Source organism: Dromaius novaehollandiae, chromosome 5 (genome assembly GCF_036370855.1).
Source record: "Dromaius novaehollandiae isolate bDroNov1 chromosome 5, bDroNov1.hap1, whole genome shotgun sequence".
In the NCBI taxonomy this organism is placed as follows: Eukaryota; Metazoa; Chordata; class Aves; order Casuariiformes; family Dromaiidae; genus Dromaius; species Dromaius novaehollandiae.
In genome coordinates this window covers 61678353-61700510 of record NC_088102.1, presented here as the reverse complement: position 1 = coordinate 61700510, position 22158 = coordinate 61678353, and the positions used below count along the sequence as shown (strand labels likewise).

Here is a 22158-nt window from a genome sequence, read left to right as displayed (position 1 = left end):
TTGTGTGAATTTTATATGCTATTAAACACCAGATAACCCACCTCAAGTTAATAAATGCTTCAACCAAAATGCCATCTTCAAATTAAGAGCTTGCAATCAGACATCAACTATTCCCCCCCACACAGGGAAAGAAAATAGCTTTCATTAGTTGTGATGCTAATAGGCCTGTTTACTTAAATTGAAACTGAAGAGGTTTACTCTTCCCAATTAGCTAAACCTGGGGAGATTAAAAAAGTTGCATGTATCAGTTGCAAACTTTTCCTACATGAAAAGAGTTTCCCAACAGGAAATCATTTAAAATTTTACCTATTTAACTGCTTTATCTGAAGTTGCTTACAGGTAATATTTGTTTTCCATCTCTAGCCCAGCTTGACTAATTCATTTTATGTCTAATTTATTCTCATTCACACTGCAGAATACTATAAACTCAAATATTCCCCACTGTTTAAGAACACTCAGAGAAGGTAACTATACAGTGTCGGAAAGGAGACAGAATCTTCACTTTGTAATTATATTTACGAGCATGACACCCCCTAGTTTTCCATCTTATTCCACTATACATTTTCTATCATAAAATTGAGTATCTATAGAAACTCTACCTGATCTGACCATTTCACTGCCTTTTCTGATAAATATCTGTATACAACAGGCCGTCCCACTAGGTATGAAAGCATATAGCAGAACGAAGCTCCGAGTCCTGAGCACTGCAAAAGAATGAACAAATGAGCAGAAGCTCTTATTAATACTAGTATTATATCCCTGTAGTTAGAGTAGCCAGATGCAGCCTGCTTCTATGCAACCCTCCATTTAGGCTGAAGGGTTCTCCTTCAGCAGTATGTACCCATTTTCTAAGAATGCTGTTGATACAAAAACGTTTCTTTATTCCCACGTGTTTAGATCAATCTTGATGTTCAAAACAGACCACGTTTACTACTCATCAATTAAGTGTTTCCGTAGTTTAAGATCCTAAACAGTGAAAATTTTGCAAATAAGGGGCAGAATGGCACTCAGAGATTCAAGTTCAAAAATTCATCACCTTGGTCCTCCATACTGACTCAATTACCTAGTTCTTTAGTACTAAGGATCTCTATGACTGCATCTTTCTGACAGGACTTTTTGACATTTGTCAGTAACATACATTCCATATCTTAATTTAAGCTTCTTGATTATTTAAGTGATTTAAAAACTGATGCATCTTGCAGTGTAATAATAAAAATGTAGTACTTTTGTAATATTCTGAAATTACAGTCAGGTTCTGGTGGATGCTAGACAAATCTACAGTGAAGACAACTGTAGTACCTCCATTATATATACCTCCATCTGCCTCCATTATTAAGAAAACCTGGAGAAACATTTTAGTAGTTTGGACCATCACCCAATGTTATGGTGGATTTTGTGGGTAATGTCATTCTCATGATGGAGCTCAATGGGAATTCATTCGTTCATTCATTCCTCAGGCTAAAGCACACTCGGCTATTTCACTTGGTCTCTGATCATGGCAGACAGGAAACCGTTTGGATGCTTGGTTGTATTCCAAACGGATAGAAATATATGCCCTCTCAAACTATTTTCTATACTTACCAGACAAGTAAGAAATAAGGCCAGTGGGAAGGGATAGAGAAACCCTGAGAGGATACTGAGAAATATAGACCCAGGGATAGCAAATGTTTGCAAGCTGGATACATCTTAGTTAAGGGAAAAAAATATATATTTAAGAAGCTACTCAACTTTACAAAAAACCCTGCTATATATTACAATTGTGAAAAAATACAAATAAGTACATACAGACTCAAAAGATCTTTACTTCAAAATAGCTTTGCAGAGTAGCACAGGAAGCCCAAACACGGCTGCACCTCAAACAGGAGTGAAATCCAAGTATGGTGATTCAAAACAGAGAAGAACGAACAACAAGGGGTAAATGTTCCAGGGACAGATAAAAGAATAAGTCACCAAATAATAGAAGCTGTACTACATTTTTCCCTTTATCTCTGTGCTACAATTGACACTGGAGATTTATTGTGACATCAAAGGGAACATGTAGTTCTGATTTTACAATGCAGACTAGACGCACCCAGATTTCAGTCATTCTCTCTGAAAGATCCAGAAAACTCCCCTCAGAGCCCATAACCACTATGAATTTCATGGAAGACTGACATGTCAAGGAAACTGCTACTTCCTTATTAACATTACTGATTTTAAAGACTGCTATTTCAGTAAAATCCATCCCAGAACTCAGTTCAAAGTCTTTCCAGAAATTAGTTTAAAAACAAGTATATAAGGTTACAACTTATCTCTATAAATCAGCACTAAATTTACTCAGTTTATAAACAAGTATGGTGCAACCACTAGATAACTATCTTACATGATCACTAATTTCAGTCAGAATGTTTTTCTTGGATCATTGATCATAAGAGACTCCTGCTTACTCTTAGACCTGGGCTAAAGTACCATGCTGCCAAAATATGGCCAAGTAAACCCTAGAGACAGATTAGGACATTACTGTTTCACTGTAGGCTTTGTGTAGTATCTAAACGCATTTTTCAAAGAGGCAGAGATCCTGCAGCGCACAAGAACAGACTGCTGAGCTTAAGATTTGCTCAGCAGAGCTGGGACTACCATGCAAATTTCATTTCCTGAATGGAAATCTTGTAAAGCAAAGAAATTCATGAACACTATTCTGTCTGAGCTGAATCGACCAAAGTATCAAAAAGCTAAACAATCTTCCTTTACATGAAGTCCATTACTAAGGGTACAGCTTTTTCTAAGCAAGCGTCAAAGTTTTCAGATAATTACAACATGCTTGTGTACTGATCACAGTCTGCTCCTAATTCCAAGGCATTAAATGTTGTTGCATCAGCTGTTGTAGTAGCTTATTAAACAGTCAAGTGTGTTAAAGTTTTTGTATAAACAAAAACAGAACATTTTAGTTTTCTTCATATATAATCTATTAGTCCTGAACTACTCTCAAAAAGAATGAGCCACAAGTTAGTGCATACTGCATTTGGCATTGATTTTTCAATGGGTTACAGAAAGCCTCCTGCATCAAACTGTGAAGCAGACCTCCTATAAAGTCTTCGACCTTTTAGAAGTTATTAACCTTTAGTTAAGTGTTCCAGTGAAGAGTGTGCTTAATGATTAATTAATATATTCAGCACTTGGAGAAAAAAGTTCACATAGAACACAGGCAGCCTGTGTGTCTCCTCAGGCAGAAAGTATCTCAGAAATTTAGCTCTCTCTAAAAAATGAGTAAGATGTTTGTTTTTTGAAGAAGGCTTAAAATGCTTTCCTTAATAAGTGCTGTAAAAGTTTCTGTAATCAACTCTCATATTGGGCACTTTTGAATGTCCCAGGAATAGAGAAGCAGTAGTTTCAGTATTCTTTTAGAATTAACAGTAATCTCCAACTGGCAATTCAAGATAACTTTAAAAGTTAGCGTAACATTAAAATAAGACACAGTCTAGTAGCAAAGTTAAAAATATTTTCCAGGATAGAAGCAGTCAATACGAAACTGCAAGGAAACCCTTCAATAGTACTTATTACCGTACATGCATCTAATTCAAATTCCTTCTACTGCGGTCCATCCTTACAGTCCAAGAAGTACACTGTGACACAGAAGAAATATTTTTAAGTTAGAGTTCTGGGAATATCTGCATCTTATAAATGCACCTAGCTAGTTAGTCTCCCTCATCTTTGACCAGGAATTTAAAGTAACTTTGTATTCTTCCTTTAGCTCTTTCAGAGAAATACGACTATATCAAAAAAAGATTTTCATATCAGAAAAAGGATACAAAACATATGTGGCAAAATAAGCCACTAATACTTGCACATAAAAGGTGTCCTTATATTTGGACAGGACTTTTCCCAAGGCCTTTGCATCATCCATGTCTCTAGGAATCTTTATAAATTCTCTTTCTTCTCTGAAAAAGAAACAAACAAACAAACAAAAAAAAAATCAGGAATGAGGGAAAGGTAAGCAAACACTACAGTAAAATTACTTGCTGAATATATAGATAGTAAGATGTACTTAATCAGTGAACTATAATCTCTGCAAACAAACCACATTATTGTTGCTGCGATAACAGTCTCAGATAAACTCTTTCAATACCTGTGTTTTTTTAATTATAAAGTTTTTTATTTATTTTAGAAGTTTGCAAACCATCTCTTTTGCTACTCATTAAATAATCTGTTTTATTTCTAAGATTTCTTTTCTTACCAAAAAGAAGTTGTTCAAAACAAAATAATTACTCAAACCTAAGTTTGGCAACTGTGCAGTGGTCAATATTTCAGCCAAAACCCAAGTATGACTGCCTCAATAATAAAGTCATAACATTTAGAGTGCAGGAACACAGGTGGAGCTTCACCTAGCAAATAAACAAAGCTTTAAGAGTGAAATTCCACACCACATCTTTTTCTGGTGCAACTCCAGGCTGCAGAGTGGAGTGTTCCCTCCTCCTTTGTATTAGACGTAATACACAGACTGTCACAAACTGAACTTGTTGAGCAAGTTAACCAGACAGCAAATTAACTAGTAAAAGGAAAATAAAACTGTCAGACAAGCAAACTTTCATCTTGTCAGACTACCTACCTTCCTGACACATCAGTACTAGATACAACAAATGGGAGAAAAATAGAACATGAAGCTTGGTCATGAAGGAAGAAGAATGTCCCCTTTTGGTGTCAGCCTGCAGTTACACCTGAGTAACAGGAATTTTAAAATAAATCTAGCCCTAACATAGCATTTTTTGCCCCTCAGCTGAGGGAGGCTAAGAACCAACATTGCCAGTTACCATTTCCAATATGACAATGGTAACTTTTTAGAACATCATCTCTCAGCTACACAATAGGAACACTAGTTAAAACTAAACTTCCGTGTTTAAATAGATCCTACAAGTTAGTGTGTATTTCTATATAAAATTTTGCATTCTGATATTGTAGATGGAATCCTAGAAGTCCCTTAAGAGGGAAGGGGGGAAAAAGAGAGAGAGAGAGAGAGAGAGAGAGAGAGAGAGAGAGAGAGAGAGAGAGAGAGAGATTGATTCAAGTTATGTCTATAATTTATTTAACTCATGTCGGTTTATGATCAACTAATGCCATGTAGGTTCCTCTACAATTTGATGTTGAAAGAAAAGCAAATATGTTAATCTTTCCCAACATACTTACTCACTAAGCTGCGGAAAATTTTTATATACCAAAAACATAAGGAAAGCAGCTGATAAAAAGATGCACACTAAAATAAGAAGAGACGTTCCAGCTGATCCACCTTCTGCATAGGCTTTCCCTGAAATTAAACAAAACCAAAGTTAAGAAAGAACTTGCAACAGAATTCAAAGTTATGCTCCCAAGAAATAAGGCAAGTTCTCTGTGAACGTAACCTTCCCACCAATGGTTTCCATAACATACACAATATACTGCTCACATTCTGTGAAAGCTTTCAAACAAATCTGAACTTCTTAAATAGGCAAACATCCCACAAAAGTCAACTTCTTTGATCCGTAAATAGTTTAGCCCTCTATTACATTTGTAAAGGGAAAAGACAGCCTGAACAGCAAAACTCTATGTATTTTTTCTTTTTGTCAGAAGTCACCTGCCAGTCCAGTTAATTCCAAAAAGTTGGTGAAAACACCTGAAGTTAAGATTTCAGTATGTACAATTCAACTTTGAAACATGCTTATTAAGAGATTGTTTCCTAAGAATGAACACCAGCCACAACTAGGTAGGAGACACCAGGAGAAAACATGTATACACACAACAGCAACTTGGGATATAAAAATTCCACTTTGTCAGACTTGGGAATTACGCATATTTTATACTTTTTATATATATACACATATATGTATGTAACTAAACATTAGTCTTCGTGTTTTCAAACCTTGTGCAGAGGAATTTACAGGAACACCATAAATAACTGCAATTACATTTTAGGTCTCTTTCACGCTGAACATTTTAGCAATATAACCACCTCTGTAATTTACTGATTAGCACAGATACAACTTAACACGTGTTCTCTGCATCCACACTAGGGTGTGCATGTGCATACGTATTAAGGCACTCCCTCCCTCCGGACACTGTTAGGGTAGCTCAACTTCTCAGTGAGACTCAGCCACCTGAGCAAGACAAAACCGCCGAAGCGGTGTTTTCACTTGCGGACCCTGGCGGCACCGCTGCAACGCTCACGTGGAGCGTCCAAGCCGTGGCACTGCCATCTCCCTGTTGTGAAAGGCAGCGACGAGATGACGAAACGCCCAGCTAAGGCAGAGCTCGTAGGTCTCGTTTTCGATTTTACTTGCTTTCAGGTTTTCGCTGTGAGGCTGGCGCAACCATCCCGCCTATTTTCGTGCTACAAGCACGAATGCTCCACCGCCGGGTATTTTAATACCACCCACTCTAGAGCAAAAGACCCTAGAGGGTGGGAAAGGGCAATACAGCGAAGCGCACTTTCTGCCACTTTCGCCTTTAGCGCTCTAGCAGCGCTGGCAGGGAGCGCTACGCGGCCCCGCGGCGGCGGCTGGCCGTTAGCCGGACGAGGTGACTCGCGCGCCCCGGCCCCGCCGCCGCCCCCCCCGCCCGGCACCTTCCAGAAGCTGCCGCTGATGCTTGGCGCCCTCCGCCGCCGCTTGGCAGGGCCCACGCTCCGCCGTCCTCCGCTGCGCCATGGCTCCGCGCTACCCGGAGCCGCCGGATCAGGCCCAGCCCAGGCCTCGCCGGCACGGAGAGCGGCGGGAGGAAGCGACACCGGCCGCTCCTCCTCTCTTCGCCTCGCCTCGCCTCACCTCACCCCACCGCTCCCGCTCCCGCCCCCGCCGCGCATGCGCGCTGCCGCCGCTGGGCCGGGATAAGAGCCGCACTAGGGTGTTGCGTTTAAGCGCCATGCTATACGGTAGCACGTGTCCTACCCTTTGCTTTACGGCCTCCAAAATGGCGGCGATAAGTGAGTGTAAATACGGTGAAAGCAAGCGTTGTTCCAGTGCAGTAGCCGTTTGTTTTTCGAAATAAATACGAGACCGCCCATCCGAAACCGTTTTAACCACATCAGGACAGCAGGGCCCGCTCTGAGTATAGGCGCAGGCTGAAACGAGGCTGTCAGGGAGCGCGGTAACCGCGAGGGAAGAGGGCATGCCTAACGCCGTATTTATGCCGACGTCCTTCCGGGCTTGCCTATCCGTAGGGGTATATACGGTAACCAGGCACGCGCTAACTATGGGCAAATACGGTTCCGGCGGCGGCTGCGTCCGTGCCGTGGCGGCGCGGGAGTGGCGGCGCCCGTTGGGGCGGGCTGCAAATGCCGGCGGGGGCGGGGGCACCCGCCACGCGGGGCAGCCGCTCGGGCAGCCGTTGGGACCGTTGGGACCGTTGGGCCTGGCGCCGTGGGGAGGCGCGGCGCGGCTGGGCTGGGCTGGGCTGGGCTGGGCTGCTCTCCCCTCCCCTGCGCTCCCTTCCCCTGGCCAAGGGGGAAGCTCGCCAAGCTGCCACCGGATTTGTTCGTGTTTCTTGTGTCGGTGGGGAGTCAGGAATTCCTCTGAAAAACGCGAGGGTCACGTCCCGGTGTTCATGGGCTCCTTGACCTTCAAGCTGCACCTGGCCCTGAAGCTCCTCCTTCCTCATACGATCCTTTGGCAACGCGACACCTCTTCACCTTTCAGCTCTCCCTGCCAGCCAGAAGTGCCATGGCGTTTTCCAGAGAAAAGGCTATGCAACTGGCCACACACGTTGCACAAGCTTTTAGGTGGGTGGCTGGCTGAGCGAGCTGGTGCGGCACCCTCTCTCCCTTGCCTGGCTGAACCTGCTCGCAAACCTCCAGTCCTGCTTGAGGGCCTTCTGGCAGGGGGAATCTCTGAGGAGGCCACGGGGCCTGCCCCGAGGCCCGACCTCGGCCTCATCTGTCCCCGTACTCTGGCTGCAACTAACTTCACACCAGGTCTAAGCACGTCCTTTGAGCTTGCTTGTAAAGGAAACAACAGATAAATAATTCTATAGTAGTGTTTTACAGATAAGTATTTCCTGAGATCACAGATCTTTGTAAAGCAGTAAAGAAGATTTGGTTTAGCACACGGCAGTACTCTTAGTTTGCTTTGTTACATTGTTAAAAAAACGCTTGTGTAGGAAGCTATTTATTTTAAGATCTAAATAGTGCAAAGTACAATCCCTGCCAAATTCAGTGGGAGGAAATAATCCAAACTACAAATTATGATCCTATTCCAAGAGAAATACCAAATTCCATATAAAGCTTTAATTTACTTGGAATTTCATAGATGCTTAGAGTCAGATTATTTCATATGATTTCATTAAATTGTGTAATTCACTCAACATTTTTATTTGATATTTGCAAAACAGTAGTGCCCTATGGAGCCAGTCAGGACTGGGGACTTGTTACTCTGGGCATTGTTCCCAGATGAGAGAATGCTTTGTTTTTTCAAGCCCTTCCACTAGAAAAGTGTACATATTAGTGAGATAGGAATTGCTGACACCATAATAGATAGCTTTTTTCCCCCATTGTAAATGCACATCATATTCAGCATCTCTCTTTGATTATTCCATTGCTTTTGGTACCCTGGGTAAAATGATTCAAACACTGGGACTTCTTTGTTCTCTGGATAACTTTTGACATAACATGAAATAGATACTAAACTGAAAAATGTTGGAAGTAAAATTCTAAATCTGTTTACTATTATACAGCAAATTTTATCCCAAGTCATCCTTAACAGAAAAGAAAAAGCATTTACCAAAAGAGGTAAATAAAATGCGGCCTATGGTTTAAGAGCCACAGAGCAGGTTCTGAACACTTGGGAGCAAGTGCTGTCTTCTATTTTATTTTGGTATAGTAGTTTGTACAGTGGGGCATGAATACCAGTTTGGCATGTTTGCTGTCCAATAATCACTCAGAACAAAGGAGTCAAACAGAGCATGCTTCAGTTGATGTCTGACTTCTAACTAATGCGCTTTGTATTGTGTAGCCCCTCTTTATTACCTAAATAAATGCAGGTAACCTAACAACACAGGCTAGGCTGCCTAATCTAACAACTGACTCTTGCTAAAGCCTCCTACAGTTTCCATTTTTCTAGACACTACCATGAGACATACAACAAATAATTACAGTAATACAAATTTGCTCCATGTTTTTACCTCCTATTTAATACAAATGCATGGCCTGCAGATGGTTCCCAGGACACTGATTCTGCAGTAGCTTCCCAGTGTTAGTATATATCTCATTAAAAAGAGAGAAGATAAATCTAACCAACTCTGTGTTACGGAGCTCTGGCTTTCTGAATTGCTGCCAGCGTGAAATGCAAGGATTCATTAACTAGATCACTTTGAAGTCGAACTATAGTGCATAAGTGGTATTTGTTAGACTAGATTATCAGAAAACTCTTAGACTTCCTGTTTTATGCTGTTCTTGGTTTCTTGGGGGGGGGGGATACTGCTGTTGTGAATGTGTTGGCTATTTTACAAAACCTTGAAACTGTCAGTGGTGTTTAGTATTTGCTGACAAGTTAAATAGTCACCTCCAAAAATGCCCACACCATCAAATACCTGCAGAACCTCTGTGTTCACAAAGAAAAAATGAGACGTTTCTGGAGAATGTTCCTTAAGATTCACTCTGTAAATAAAATAACTCAGAACCTATATTACAAAAGGTTAAATTGTGTTCATTTAATGAAAAGAAAGCAAAGAAACAATACCGCTCAGCCTGAGAATCTCTTAGTGTTCAAAGGAGAAAGGAATTTGTTAACTGGAACTCAATGAGTGATCAAGACAACTCTTTCAACATGTGCTTAGGATCAGCAATGCTGGAAACAGCTTCACTCCACAAGGTGCTGAGAATGATAGCTGTGGACTGAAAACAGATTTACTCTTTTCATGTATAAAGTATCCCCTATAGACAATATATAATTTCAAAGTTCATTGCAGAGTTCAGTTGTGCTTCTTACAATGTAAAATCTCCTCTGTCTTGGAGCTCCTTTCTAAACACCTCCTGATATAGGAGACATACTGCACAGCACTTAGTTCAGCAGAGAAAGAATAATAAAAGTGCTCTGGTCTCCAGTTAGAGCTTGCTCACTGGCTTTGCCAGTGGGAACAGCACTTTCCATCCCTATAGACTGAATTAGGCAAGTACTCACAAGCTTTACATGAGTTGTTTTTTGGAAAATATACCTTAAATTGGGAACATAAGAGATCTTTCAAATATATGAGCACCAAAAGGAAAACCCTTTTCTGACCTGCTCAAAAGAAACAAAATACATTGACAATTACGAGGGTAATTGTAGCTAAGTGGTCGGCTATATGAAGTCACTTCCTTCTGTGGGTGATTGGATGGAACATTTTATTTTTATCAAATTGAAAGAGCTGGCTTCCCACAGCACACAAAACTTATATTTGCTTCTTTTTTAGATCACGCCTAGACTGACTGATGGATCACGTGCTGCATGGCTGAGTCACTGACACTGCCGATGCCGTTGCAGAGTGAGTCATGAGGACTGTCAGCAAGAGGAGAGATGGGGAGAGAGTGATCCTGCTCCTGAGAGATTCTAGCTGAACCTTATCAAAACCAGGAGAATTAATCAATAGCTACATCATAGGTATCATTTCCTGAGGTGGAGAAGTGCAGATTTAGAATCATTTCCCATATTATTGTCGTCTTTCTGACCACTGCAAAGAAAACTGAATTGTTCTTGTTTTAGCATTTTTATGGTATGTAGACATGGCAAGAAATTACTCTGGACCAACAGTTTAAAGTTTAGAATAATGCAGCCAGTTTTGCTGGAAGCAGAATGGGGAGCAACTTTGCCGATAGCTCAAAGAGGTAGTAGGCTGAAAAAAGAAGCTGTAACAACCTGAAGGGCAGAAAACACCGGAGAGCTCACGTCAGCACCTGAGACTATTCCAAGGAAAGTGGTGGAGGACCCAGCTCTACCATTCAGCTGGACAACATGCCAGGCGCAGAGTGCCCGCTGCTGCCCGCACGCCCCTTGTGAGCGATCACAGAGCCTGAGCACTGTTCCAACGGAAATGTGCAGAGATGGCACAACAGGTCACAGCATTCCTTATGTTTCTGAAAAAGGACTCTGCATAGACGTTTTCTTCCCAGTATTTCCTCCTTGATCTGGTTAAGATTGTGACAGATAGGGTCTGAAGGTTATGAGCACTCAGCATATTATCTCTATCTAAATGGCTCTGAGTCAGGCTCTGGGTTTGGCACGATGGAGTGATGGTGCCAACTTGTCTCCCAGAATGGGTGAATTCAGCTGCTGTGTGCTGAGGTGATTGGAACAGTAGTAGTTTGGAAGCAAGGAGGAAAGGTGAAAATCCAACAAGCATCCTAATGAGAGAGAGAGTACTGCCTGAACCAGCTCCAAAGGGAGGGTAGCCACAGGCCCTGCTCTTGGAGCACAGATGTGGAAGGAGGCTGGCAAAGAAGAAGCTGGCACAGTCATTCTGAGACAGCTACAGGAGGTCTGCAGTAAAGCAGTGCATATATGCAATACCCAGAGGTCTGCTGGAGTAAGAGTACCTTTTGAAAAGTTTTGAACAAATTTATACCAGCAGATCCATTTTAGGTCAAAGGAGGAATTTGTATTCTGTGGCAGTTGCATTTTTATTCCAACTCTGCAGGTGCTAAAGAAGGATTTACAGTCTTATGAAACCTGTATCTGGGGCATAAATCTTAACTAATAGAGTTGCATCATTGTAATTCCCCAACTTGTAGAGGTGTTCTTTTGTATTAGAAGAAGATCCTTCCACAGTGTAATTTATATCACTTGGGAAGGAATTCAAATAAGACAACAAAATCATGTATATGACCATATTGATGTAACTGGTAAACTACTCCTAGGTTTGTACAGCCTTACTGATATTTTTTACCAACTTCAACTAATTTGTTTAAAGACACTATCAGTATGGTATATGAACATCTTTCCAAGGAACTGGCATTAATGTAATTAAAGCACATCTAAATTAATTTAGCTATATGGGTGCAATGTTTGTATATAAACAAGCTTTAACAGAGTCAAGAATTCTTAAAGAGTATGCTTCTCACAGTTTTCTTAAGTATGGTTTTGCTGGGATACAATTAAAAATGCTTGGAGTACTTTGTAAACTAAGCAATATGCGTTAGAAATTAAACTTCTGGCATTTATGTGATTGTGATTCTATCCAAATTATAATTTAAACCAAATAAACATTTGCCCTTTGTAAAGAATGGGTTTGGGTATTCTGATGAGCTTATACCTCCTATTTTTGTTAGTTATGGTAAAGAGTTTTAGGATATAACTGGTGAGTAAGCAGGAAGAAAAGTTAGGATGGAATATACTGATAAAAATTAATAGAAAAATGTCACCAACAAGTGAGGTAAATATAAATGAGCACATATTTGTAGCTGGATAGCTCTGGTTATATGAATGAAGGATTAGAAATATCTTGGAGCCAGACCCATAGGTGAATGAAAGCTTTTATTCATAAAAATCAGTGCTCAAGGGCAAGAGCTGAAAAAGGAATTAAACAGCAAGTGAGGGCAAACCTTTCAAATATTAAAATCAGTTGAGTCTGAGCTCAGGAATCATAAAAGTTCAGATTTGCTTCTCTCCCAGTAGTTTATTTATAGAAGGTATGTTTGTTAATTTTATATACATTTTAAGTATAACTCAGGCAATTTCTGGTTTTAGTTGCATGTACATATTTTCATTACTGCTTCATTAACTAGAAACACAGTAAAATAGATAGTTATGATGTTTCTATCCCAAAAGGTAAAAATAAAGGCCAGATTCTCAGCTCTGATAGAGCTCTTTAGTTCCTCTTTGATATTTCATAGATCACCTTAAATAGCCACCTACATTTTTTCTACTGCATCCTCCAATGGTGAAACAAGAAAACAAGGAAAGAAACTTTTCTGGTTAGCCTGCTCATACCTTATATTCTAATGGAAGAAGGCAAGAATTAAGGGCTATTTTGTCCTGCTGCAAATCGTAGAGAGAAACCTACTCTGTGATAAACTTACACCATCCCAACTAAGCCTCATGGAAGCCCGTCAGGTCCCATAAATGCAGGGCAACCTTCAGAGGTCTTACTTCAGACCCATTCCTTTTTTAAATTCAGGAAGCACTCCCTCTAAGAAGACAAAGTTCTGATTAAAAATACCAAGAAAAGAAGGGAGTTCTCATCACAGTGTAAGGAATCTGAAGTGTTCTAACAGAAATAAAAAACTTACTATTTGTAACAGGAAGAGGGCTGAACAACTCCACCTCACCCTGCCAATTGCTTCATCCCAACTTCTAGTCCAGCCTTTGGCATCTGAGTTCTGGGAACAGACTCAGGCAGAAAATATGTCAAAAAGTTCAGCCAATTTCAGCTCTTTAAGGTATGTTGCAATGGAAGTAAAAATCTTTCCAAAGCAAGAAAATCTTCCTAACACCTTATTCTTGCTCAATGTCTCCTTCAGATTCATAGCAGGCACTTCTGAAGCACAGCACAGCCCATGCCTAACAGACCAGGGTGCTGCAAGGGGAGGCCAACATGAACAACGGTCCAAATCACGGACAGATAACTGGGATACGGCACAAGAAGAGAGTGCATATGCAGAGCTGCGAGAAGGAGGGTACTTGCTTGACTGAAAAACAGCTGTGCAAGACTTCAGCCAGGCAACACTTGTCTGCAGTTGAGGTATGTATAATCTCCTGGTGTTTATTCCTTTGCCTGTGAGAGCTATCACATTTGTAAATTTGAGGCAGAGACTGTATGTGCCAATATCCTGGGATACACCCATTAGTCCATTATTTGTATTTAACACTAGGTTAGGATTAAATGTAATGATCAAATTTCTATCCTGTCTGCAGCTGAGTTTATAATTGTTTTAAAATAACGTACCTGAAAATTCAGGTATTTCCTCCTACAGAGGAGGAATGTGTTCCTTCAAGGGTCCCTTCCCATTTACAGCCATAAGACAGTTGGACATACCTGTCCACAGGCCAAAAGTCCCCAAATTGAAGTTATTCCATGCTGATAAAAACATTGATTTGATCAAAGATCTGTTTTAATTTCTCTTTAATGCCATTACATACTTTTCCAGACTGTTTTTACAGATTCTACCTCTACAAATGTGGTAATTGGAGTTTCAGCTAAATTAAACTGAGGCTTTAGTTATATACTGTGGGGTTGGCCTTTAACTTCTTGTTCATGTGCTCTATCAAGGGCACATGAATTTAAGGGGGTGGGCTGAATAGGGAACTTGAGCAGGGACCTTTGATCTCACTGAATAATAATCTTTTTTTTTGCTTCTTTTTTGCTGGTTTATTTGTTAATGGACTAGTTCTCAAACTGGCTCAGTGCATGGCCACACAGAGTTTAAATGTAACAGTGGGAATGGTATGATGGCAGAAAAAAGGAGTCAGAAGTGGGGACTTCTTATGCCTGTTTAGACAGCCTATGTCTGTGGCTCATTTCATCCAATCTCACCCCCATCATTTACAGCCACCTTTGTGAGCCAGGTCATTTTTCCGGATATAACCATATTGCATATGTGGCTGTAACACTGCCTTATCTGGAAAGCTTGGGGTTCACATGAAGGTAACCCACAGAGATCATCTGGAGAGCCAGCTTCATGCCACCTCCCAGTACTGAACACATACTGGGGTGTGTTGCTTTGACAGTGTCTAATGTGCTGGAGTAATGGCAGAAATTAATGCTGCAGAGTGTGATCAGGTGTATTTAAGCTGCTTTTTCAACTAGTCCACATAGGCCCAAGTGGAACCACCCATGTGGAATTCACCGAGACCTAAGTGATCTCCCTTTGCTCCCAGGTTCTTAAAAAGTAGACAAGAGGCCAGATCATTGTAATTGTCTATTGGCATTTCATTTTTGCATTTTCCTTTCTCACTGTAACTAGGCTAAGCAGGTTATGCTGTCATACAGAAAGGTTCTTTATTCTGATTTGCCCTGAACTGAGGTCCTAGCTGTATCCTCTAAAGCTAAAATAGGAAGCTAAAGGGGATAATACGTTTATCAAAAAAAACTTCCAACTAGTAAAATACAAACCAGAAAAGAAACACTGAAAGATAAAAAGGAAGGAGAACTTGTTGTGATCTGAACAGAAACCAGTTTAGCTTCCTCATTTATTCTGTAGCTCTCTTGGAATGTGGTCTTTACACAATGAGCCACCAGCCCTCAACCAGGTTACCAGCAAAAAGGCTATGTCAACAGCCAGTTTCCTAATGGTACTGCAGTCATGTGGCCAATTATCAGTGATCATCTTCCATGTTGTACTCTGACTACAGTTTTAATAATCCTTTTCTGTTACGCGTTAAACACGTTTGGCTTGGAAAAGGATGAGCAAGTCAGCAGTACAGTTACCAAACAGGCAAATAATTGTGAACTTTTACAACAGACCAGTAAACCATAAAGTTAACACTTTCTACAAGAAGTAGTCTGCATGTCTTCTCACTAATTACCTAAACAACAGAATGACCTTAAGAAATGGGACCCAGACTATGGTAACCACTCCTGACACAGGAGAAATTACAAAGATAGAGCTTTTCAGAAATGCTGAGCATCTGACTTCTGACCTCAACTTCTCTCAAGTCCAGGGTCAGAATGTCCCAGTGTAGCACAGTATCATAAAACACTGTGTTCTTAGGGTTTTATGTTCCAGGAATACTTTTCCCTCTTACCTACATACCTTGGTAAGCAATGTTATGCCACACGGAAGAACACACATCTGGTCTGGTGGCAGAAGCAGCATGCTCTGTGACACAAGACCTTGCATACCCGTACTGGGCAGTGCTATCAAGGACTGGGGCACTAGGCTACTCATCCCTCTTCCAGCCCTCATAAAATCATCAGCTTGGAGTTCTGCTGCTTTTAATGTTGCTACTGAATCTATTCTAGTCACCAGCGCACCCCAAAAATGGCAGCACACTAGATGATCAAAGACATTCTCTTCTCACGCTCTGAGAGATTGTTTTCATTGCTGAAGAGGATCATAGGAGAGGCATCAGTCTGGAAAGTGTATACACACGTGGGATATGAAGAGAGGGATATGTAGTTCATCATACAGTCATACAAATATGGAGACTCCTTCTCCTCTTCCCAGTGGCCACAGAATGGATGGAGTGGTCAAAAAGGACTAAACCAGAGGTGGTGCCCCCACCCAGGAAAGAAAGTGGTCTGTCAAAAGCACCTGCTGTATTGAAATACGGCAGAAAAATGGTAAGATCAGGTAGCTGAAGGGTTATTTCTGCAGGTTTTTCCAGCTTGCAATGGAAACTTAAACAAAGATTATCAAAATGGTTCCTTTCCAATTAAATGCCCATTACGTTTCAGAATTAATAATTATCAGATTTAAATAGCCTGATCAGCAGTTACTCACAGTAGTCAATGAACCACTGGCTGGTGGTCAGCCATCAGAAGTTGGCAGATTAGTTGTTCCTTTGCTTTATTCCCAGGTGTTCCTCGAGGTTTTCAGAAGCTTTAGAAGATCTGAAGAGAGAGGTCAGAGTTTCTACTTTGACTGAAGATTTCTTCTATATCAGAGGAAGAAGAGATGAAAAATCTGGGACCTTCAGAGGTGGAAACCAGACAGAAGAAGAGTTGGAAAAAAATGACAAAATGGTAGACATGTGGTTCGTGAAGAAAATGATTAGGATAAAAATTCTAACAGGGAAAAGAAAGATGGAGAAGTGTGTTCCGGTGCAGTGGGAGTGTGAAACAGATTGGAGAAGAGGGAAGGGTAAGAAAAACAGATACTACTTTTCCCAGAAAACCAAAACTTCCAGTGGAAAAGTTAAAAACATTTAAATATTTCCCAAGCTAATATTTCCATGTGAGGTGTCCCTGAAACCTTCAGCTCAATTGCACGAATGCATTTGAGATTTGGAGGGGAAAGGCTAGTAGAATGTTTTTTTTTTTCCTGTTCCAATGTGTTTCACTAATGCATAGTCTAATCAGAATATATGTGAATGTCATGTCAAATTTCCCTTTGTTTTGCTTTTTCTGTGAGATACAAAAAATCTGCAGTGAGAGTGCTCAGTACCTCTCCTCTTATGGCCTTTAAGGTCTAAGCTTTTCTAGGAACTAACCAGTCATAACAAATGGGCTGATAACCAATGCATAATGAACAAACCGTTCATCCTTGCTATTTGCAACCTCACATATAGTTACTTTTTAAGAAATATATTCAGGTCATCATTAAACCAGAATTCTGCAACAGAAAATAATTAAAATTCAGGGCAACATCAAAGGGGTCAGAATGTGTTTAACTGAAACATTTTAGAAAATCTGCCAACATTCTGAGGAATGAATTGCTATACATCTATTCCTATGGGAAATTATTAAATTAATTGAAAAGGCTATAATATGACTGATAGCACTATTGTAATAACGAGCATCACAGAGTCAGTTGTTAATCAGGATTAGAGATTAAATGGGGATGGTCTGATAAGTATAGACTGTTTTTATCGAAGGCAGTCCTTTGCAGGAAACCTCATCATTCTAATCTTGAACATTATGCATCCAGTCCTAGACAAGTTTCCTGTTGAATAGCCTGGCTGAATGCAGAAAGCCAGATCTACAAATGTCTGTGATTAAGGACACACTTTTTCTACTGTGCATGGTACTAGTTCCTTATTGCCTGTGAACAGACTACAGGACCAGCTTTTTGGCCCACTTCCCACAATAAAATAGACTAAAACCAATGACTGCAGAAAAGAAATGTCAGATGCTTGTAAAAGACTTGCTATTAATTAATATGATGTAATAATTTCTGAATAAGCAAGATAGAAAATAAAAGGAATCCGCAGAAACACTGATAAGCTGTTTTATAAGAACTAAAAAGCTTGTTATGTCATTATTCTGATATGTCATTATTATGTAGAAACTGTATGGTTGCTGAACCAGCATTGTTTTAATGTGGAATTACTTGCTACACTGGTGATATAATTTCATGCAAATATTTTAATAAACTTGCAGCTTGATTCAGCTGTAGTAATTCTTTATTTTATATTGTTACCCCAGCAGAAATATAAATGAGAATCCACTTCACGTTCTCAAACGAGGAACTCTGCTCAGGAAAGGCCAGGAGTACAAGAGAGAGTCCTGGCAAGCCAGAATCAAGGTATATTAGGAGAGCCTGAGGTACTTTCATGAAATCCTATTTATTTAAAAAATATGTATCTAAAGTGTTGTTTCACTTAGTTTAGCTAGAATCAAATAGAAAGGGATAATATATTTCTTTTACAACTTGTAAACAACTTTCGAGTTTATCTTTTACTCACAAGCTCTCTATAGCTTCGGTTTTCTCCCAGTCAATTAGCTCTAAGTGCCTCCCTGCCTGTATCCGCATATTTTTTTGATGCACTTATTATGCTTTAATAGCAATTTTTCTCTCAGACAGAGAATTCACCAAGCAATAGTCAGTCTCCTTTATTTCAGTTCAGACCCAAAGAAATGCATTTGGCCATGCAGCTCAGATTCTTCATCAGCTTTGCATGGGACCTTTGTTTTCAACTGTATATTCCATACAGGAACAAAACTGAATTTCCAGTTTTCCTGAATGAAAGGCTTCTCTTCTATCTACCTGCTTCGATATCACTTTACCTGTTCTCCAGTAATACTCATCTATCTGGTAACTGTACATTCCATTCAGTTTACTTTTCTAAAACAAAAGTATATATATCAAATCAGGAAGGGAGTAGAAAGAACATACCTAATTGCCTGGCCTAAATTTTAATCTGAAAAATTCAGATTAAAATGGATTTTAAGCATATCTGTCTTGGCATTGGACTGTCATCTTTAACTTGTTATTTGTGAAGATTAAACAGGAAACTTTTAAGGATGTGAACTTAGATTTTTATTTAAAAATGACACTATACTCATTATATTGACTTAGTTGTATATATAACTATCTCCTAAAGTTTAGAAAAGATAGAAAGAAAGGCAGATCTGAAAAGCTGGAGAAGGGAAAAAAAAGCATATCATATTATGCCAAAAATATATATATTTTTTCTTTTTTGAATAAATAGATAATGAATCCAAAATAGATGAATTCATGAAAATAAGGTAGTGGTCATCAGTAGCAGCTGATCATAGTTATTAATTTCTCATGCTTAGATGAATGTTACCACAGCCATTTGAGATCATTTAAGTTGCATAACAGTTGTAACAGATTTCTTCAACTTTGTTTTTTCAGTTTCATCCCTTTTGCCTCTACCTTATTTCTTATACTTTCTCTTGATACATCATTTCTTCTCCACCTCTATTTTCTTTTTTCCATCTTTTTCTCTTTTTGCTGCCTCCATAGTCATCTTTTTCTCCTCTCCCCTCTCGTATACATCCTCATGCTACTGATTATGTCAGTGCTCCTCACCATTATGGAAAACTCTGTATAGTCTAAATAACTACTGACAATTTAAGATTCTGAGAGGAAACAAAGTTTCCCAAAGCACTGATCTGGTTTGTAGAAAAAAAGTGTTCCCTAGCAGTAGCGTTGCCAATTGATGGCGAGGCGTGTGGGCAGCGGGAGAATATCAGAGACTTCTGGGGCACAGTCATGGTGCTCCTGAGGCCCCACGGTGCCAGCGTGCAGGGTGCTTTACGGGCAGCTGTATCTGCTGGCGGGGGCCCTGCCAGAAGGTTTCCCAAGCAGCTGTGTGCACTGAGGGAACTGCTTACAACTGTACAGACCAGAACTGTTCAACAAACTGAATGTTACATTACTAAATTACTAAAATTATTAATGTATGTATGCAGTTCTTTGCAAATGAAAAGCTTCTCCTAAGTGCTGAGAGAATTTTTAATATAATAAAATTCTAGTCCTGATCTATTGTATCACTGTCATTTAATAAATTTCAATGGAAGCAGTATACGATTACAAAGACTAAAATTACTCCAAACTGGACTAACTTGACCTCTCTGTCTTATTAAATAGACAGAAATATTATATTTTGTTAAATTTACATATAGCTTATTTAAGCCTCAGTTCACCACATATTATTAATAATGCCACTATAGTAACAGCTGAACTGTAATTTTTCACTCTTACGAAGATTCAGAATTTTTGCATGTTCTCCAGTTTGAACATTATCACAATTATTCCTGAACAATTTCGGTTTATTGCTATGTCTAATCATAAAAATTACAACAGAAAGCCTGTATTTTAAAATCAGATTTCACTTGAACACTAATAAATCATGGATTCACATCCTCTATACTTAGGTTTTCTAGAAATTTGCTTCCTCAGAATTTAAAGTCTACATTTCATTTGATCCGTGGGTGTCCACTTTAGGTGCAGGCATGAAAAATGGGATGCCCATGGGGTCCTAATTAAGGAAAGGTAAGGAAAGAACAGGGCATACTGGTTTTCTTGCAAAAATAAAGTAAACCATGCCTATAATGTATATAAAGAGGAAACACTGTTGAAGAGCGTAGTGATCATAGTCATTCTGAGGACACGTTGTATTCACTTGCAGCAATTCTGTGATCTTCAGTATGATTTTTCTTTTCAAAATAATACAATACATTCCTTTAAATACACAATAGATACACTTCTAACTTTTATGGTTGTGGAAATGAATTAAAAACATGAAAAGAGCATAAACTGTTAGTGCCATCTTACCAGTTTTCACAAGTAGCTGGTCTTATCTCCTGCTTATCATTGGGTGCCACAGATCCACCATTCTGCAGCTTTGTAAGTTGGCATTTTTCCTAATGGACACGTAATTCAATGCTTTTTGCATAGAATTCACTATTTTCTAGAGTCTGACATTTCATTTTCTGTTTCTTTGTGCCACTGAGGCCTATTTGAAACTGCCACTTGCTGTTTCATCTTCCCCACATGGAGGGAAGTAGATTTGGTTACTGTGCATTTTTTGCATAGCTTGGCTGGGGTAGTTGGAGTAACAGAGCTGGATCTGAGAGTAGCAGAGCAGATCTTCCACATGGCAATGAAAGGAAGTTCAAAGCATAGGCACATGACTTACAGAGGCTGGAAAACAGTACATGAGGTAGGAGGAGATGAACTGCTGTGGCTACAGACAGTCTTGCTCCACTGCCTGCTGCACAGAGCCTGAAGCAGGCTCTAGTGGAGCGAGCTGCACTTCCACAATGTGGAAACAGAGCTTTCACTTACAGATACATCCAGCTCGAAAGCCCATAGCAAAAAAACCCCAAACCTTCATGCAGTTTAAGATCACACCATCTAGTCTGACATCCTGTATACACTGACAATTCAAGTGTTATCCAGGTATTCGCTATTAAAACTCTAATCTTGTTCATTTGACTAAAGCATAGCTTGTGGTTTTTACTGAAATGTATCTTCTAGAATGGCGTCTGGTCTCAGTCAGAAGACATCAAGAGATAAAGAACTGGTTACTTCCACTGGGAGTTTGTTTCAATGATTCTCTGGTTTCATCTGTTAGATATTTGATCCTGTTACATCTTTCTTCAGGAAAGAGCTGTTTAGTACCCAGCATTTTCTTCCTGGGAGATACTGTCACTCTTTATTCCCCAGCTTGCTATCCAGAGTTAGCTCTGTTAAAAGTAAGAATTGACGACGGAGTCTTGTACCTTTGAGAAGAGGTTTATGCAAAAAAGGTTCAAAGTCCAGTTTTCCTGAACTCAGGAGAATCAGACATTACAGTTTTTTTAAACACGCTGCTCAAGTTTGTTTTTTTTTTTCTTTTGATAAGCCCTTGACCTAAAAGCTCTATAAAAGCTCTACCTCTTGGCATTTACTCAAGGCCTTAATATCACTGGCTCTGTTACAGTGAGTAGCGTTTCTCTGCTGCATCATCTCTCAGCATTTCCACTCCTGCTGTTCCACTTACATACGCTGATACTCCAGTTCCACCGATTCATGACCTAATCTTGTGTTTTCAATCTCTGTCCCCTGGGAAACTGGTTTGAATATGAGGTTTAGCATCTGCTCATGCCTTGCCATCTGGCTGGAGGTGTGATTTGTCCTTTTTTTTGAGGAATAATATGGGGAGGGGAACTATTCAGCTCATGGCTACATGAAGGAACTTAGTGGCTTCTTTGTATTTATCCTAAATGAAACTTGAGCAAAATTTAACCTGGGAGTGAAGTCAACTCCAAACTAACTAGGGAGGATTGAAAGGAGCTGTGCAACCACACAGTGGGCGCGCTATGGCATCATCCTCTCCTAACATCAGAGCAGAG

General features: G+C 39.9%; 1 protein-coding gene and 2 long non-coding RNA genes across 9 annotated transcripts in view; 1 reads left to right on the top strand and 2 right to left on the bottom strand.

Annotated features, from left to right (window-relative positions):
• The window catches only part of TMEM41B (transmembrane protein 41B), a 32347-nt gene that overhangs the window by 5774 nt on the left and 4415 nt on the right, over positions 1–22158 (bottom strand). The window contains exons 2-6 of one of the 3 annotated variants that reach the window (XM_026104429.2): positions 16355–16464; positions 5161–5278; positions 3789–3917; positions 1582–1675; positions 600–704 (exon numbers count right to left, since the gene is read on the bottom strand). In XM_026104429.2, the coding sequence (XP_025960214.1) occupies positions 600–704; positions 1582–1675; positions 3789–3917; positions 5161–5198 (366 nt within the window). In that variant the 5' untranslated portion in view covers positions 5199–5278; positions 16355–16464. Of the gene's footprint in view, positions 1–599; positions 705–1581; positions 1676–3788; positions 3918–5160; positions 5279–6571; positions 6845–16354; positions 16465–22158 lie in introns of those variants that run through there. The other 2 variants (XM_026104426.2, XM_026104427.2) reach the window with 2 other exon arrangements.
• LOC135328516 (uncharacterized) lies at positions 1783–3782 on the bottom strand. Its single transcript, XR_010389495.1, has 2 exons — positions 3546–3782; positions 1783–1847 (listed from the first exon to the last, which is right to left on the bottom strand). It is a non-coding gene; the product is annotated as an uncharacterized LOC135328516 (long non-coding RNA).
• LOC112985653 (uncharacterized) lies at positions 6936–20164 on the top strand. Of its 5 annotated transcripts, none has more exons than XR_010389494.1 (6): positions 6936–7176; positions 7641–7723; positions 10390–13351; positions 13433–13653; positions 16431–16714; positions 17998–20164. It is a non-coding gene; the product is annotated as an uncharacterized LOC112985653 (long non-coding RNA). The 5 variants fall into 5 exon arrangements; XR_003259796.2 differs by having other exon boundaries at positions 7509–7723; positions 17998–20163; XR_010389493.1 differs by lacking the exon at positions 6936–7176 and having other exon boundaries at positions 7205–7723; positions 18001–20164.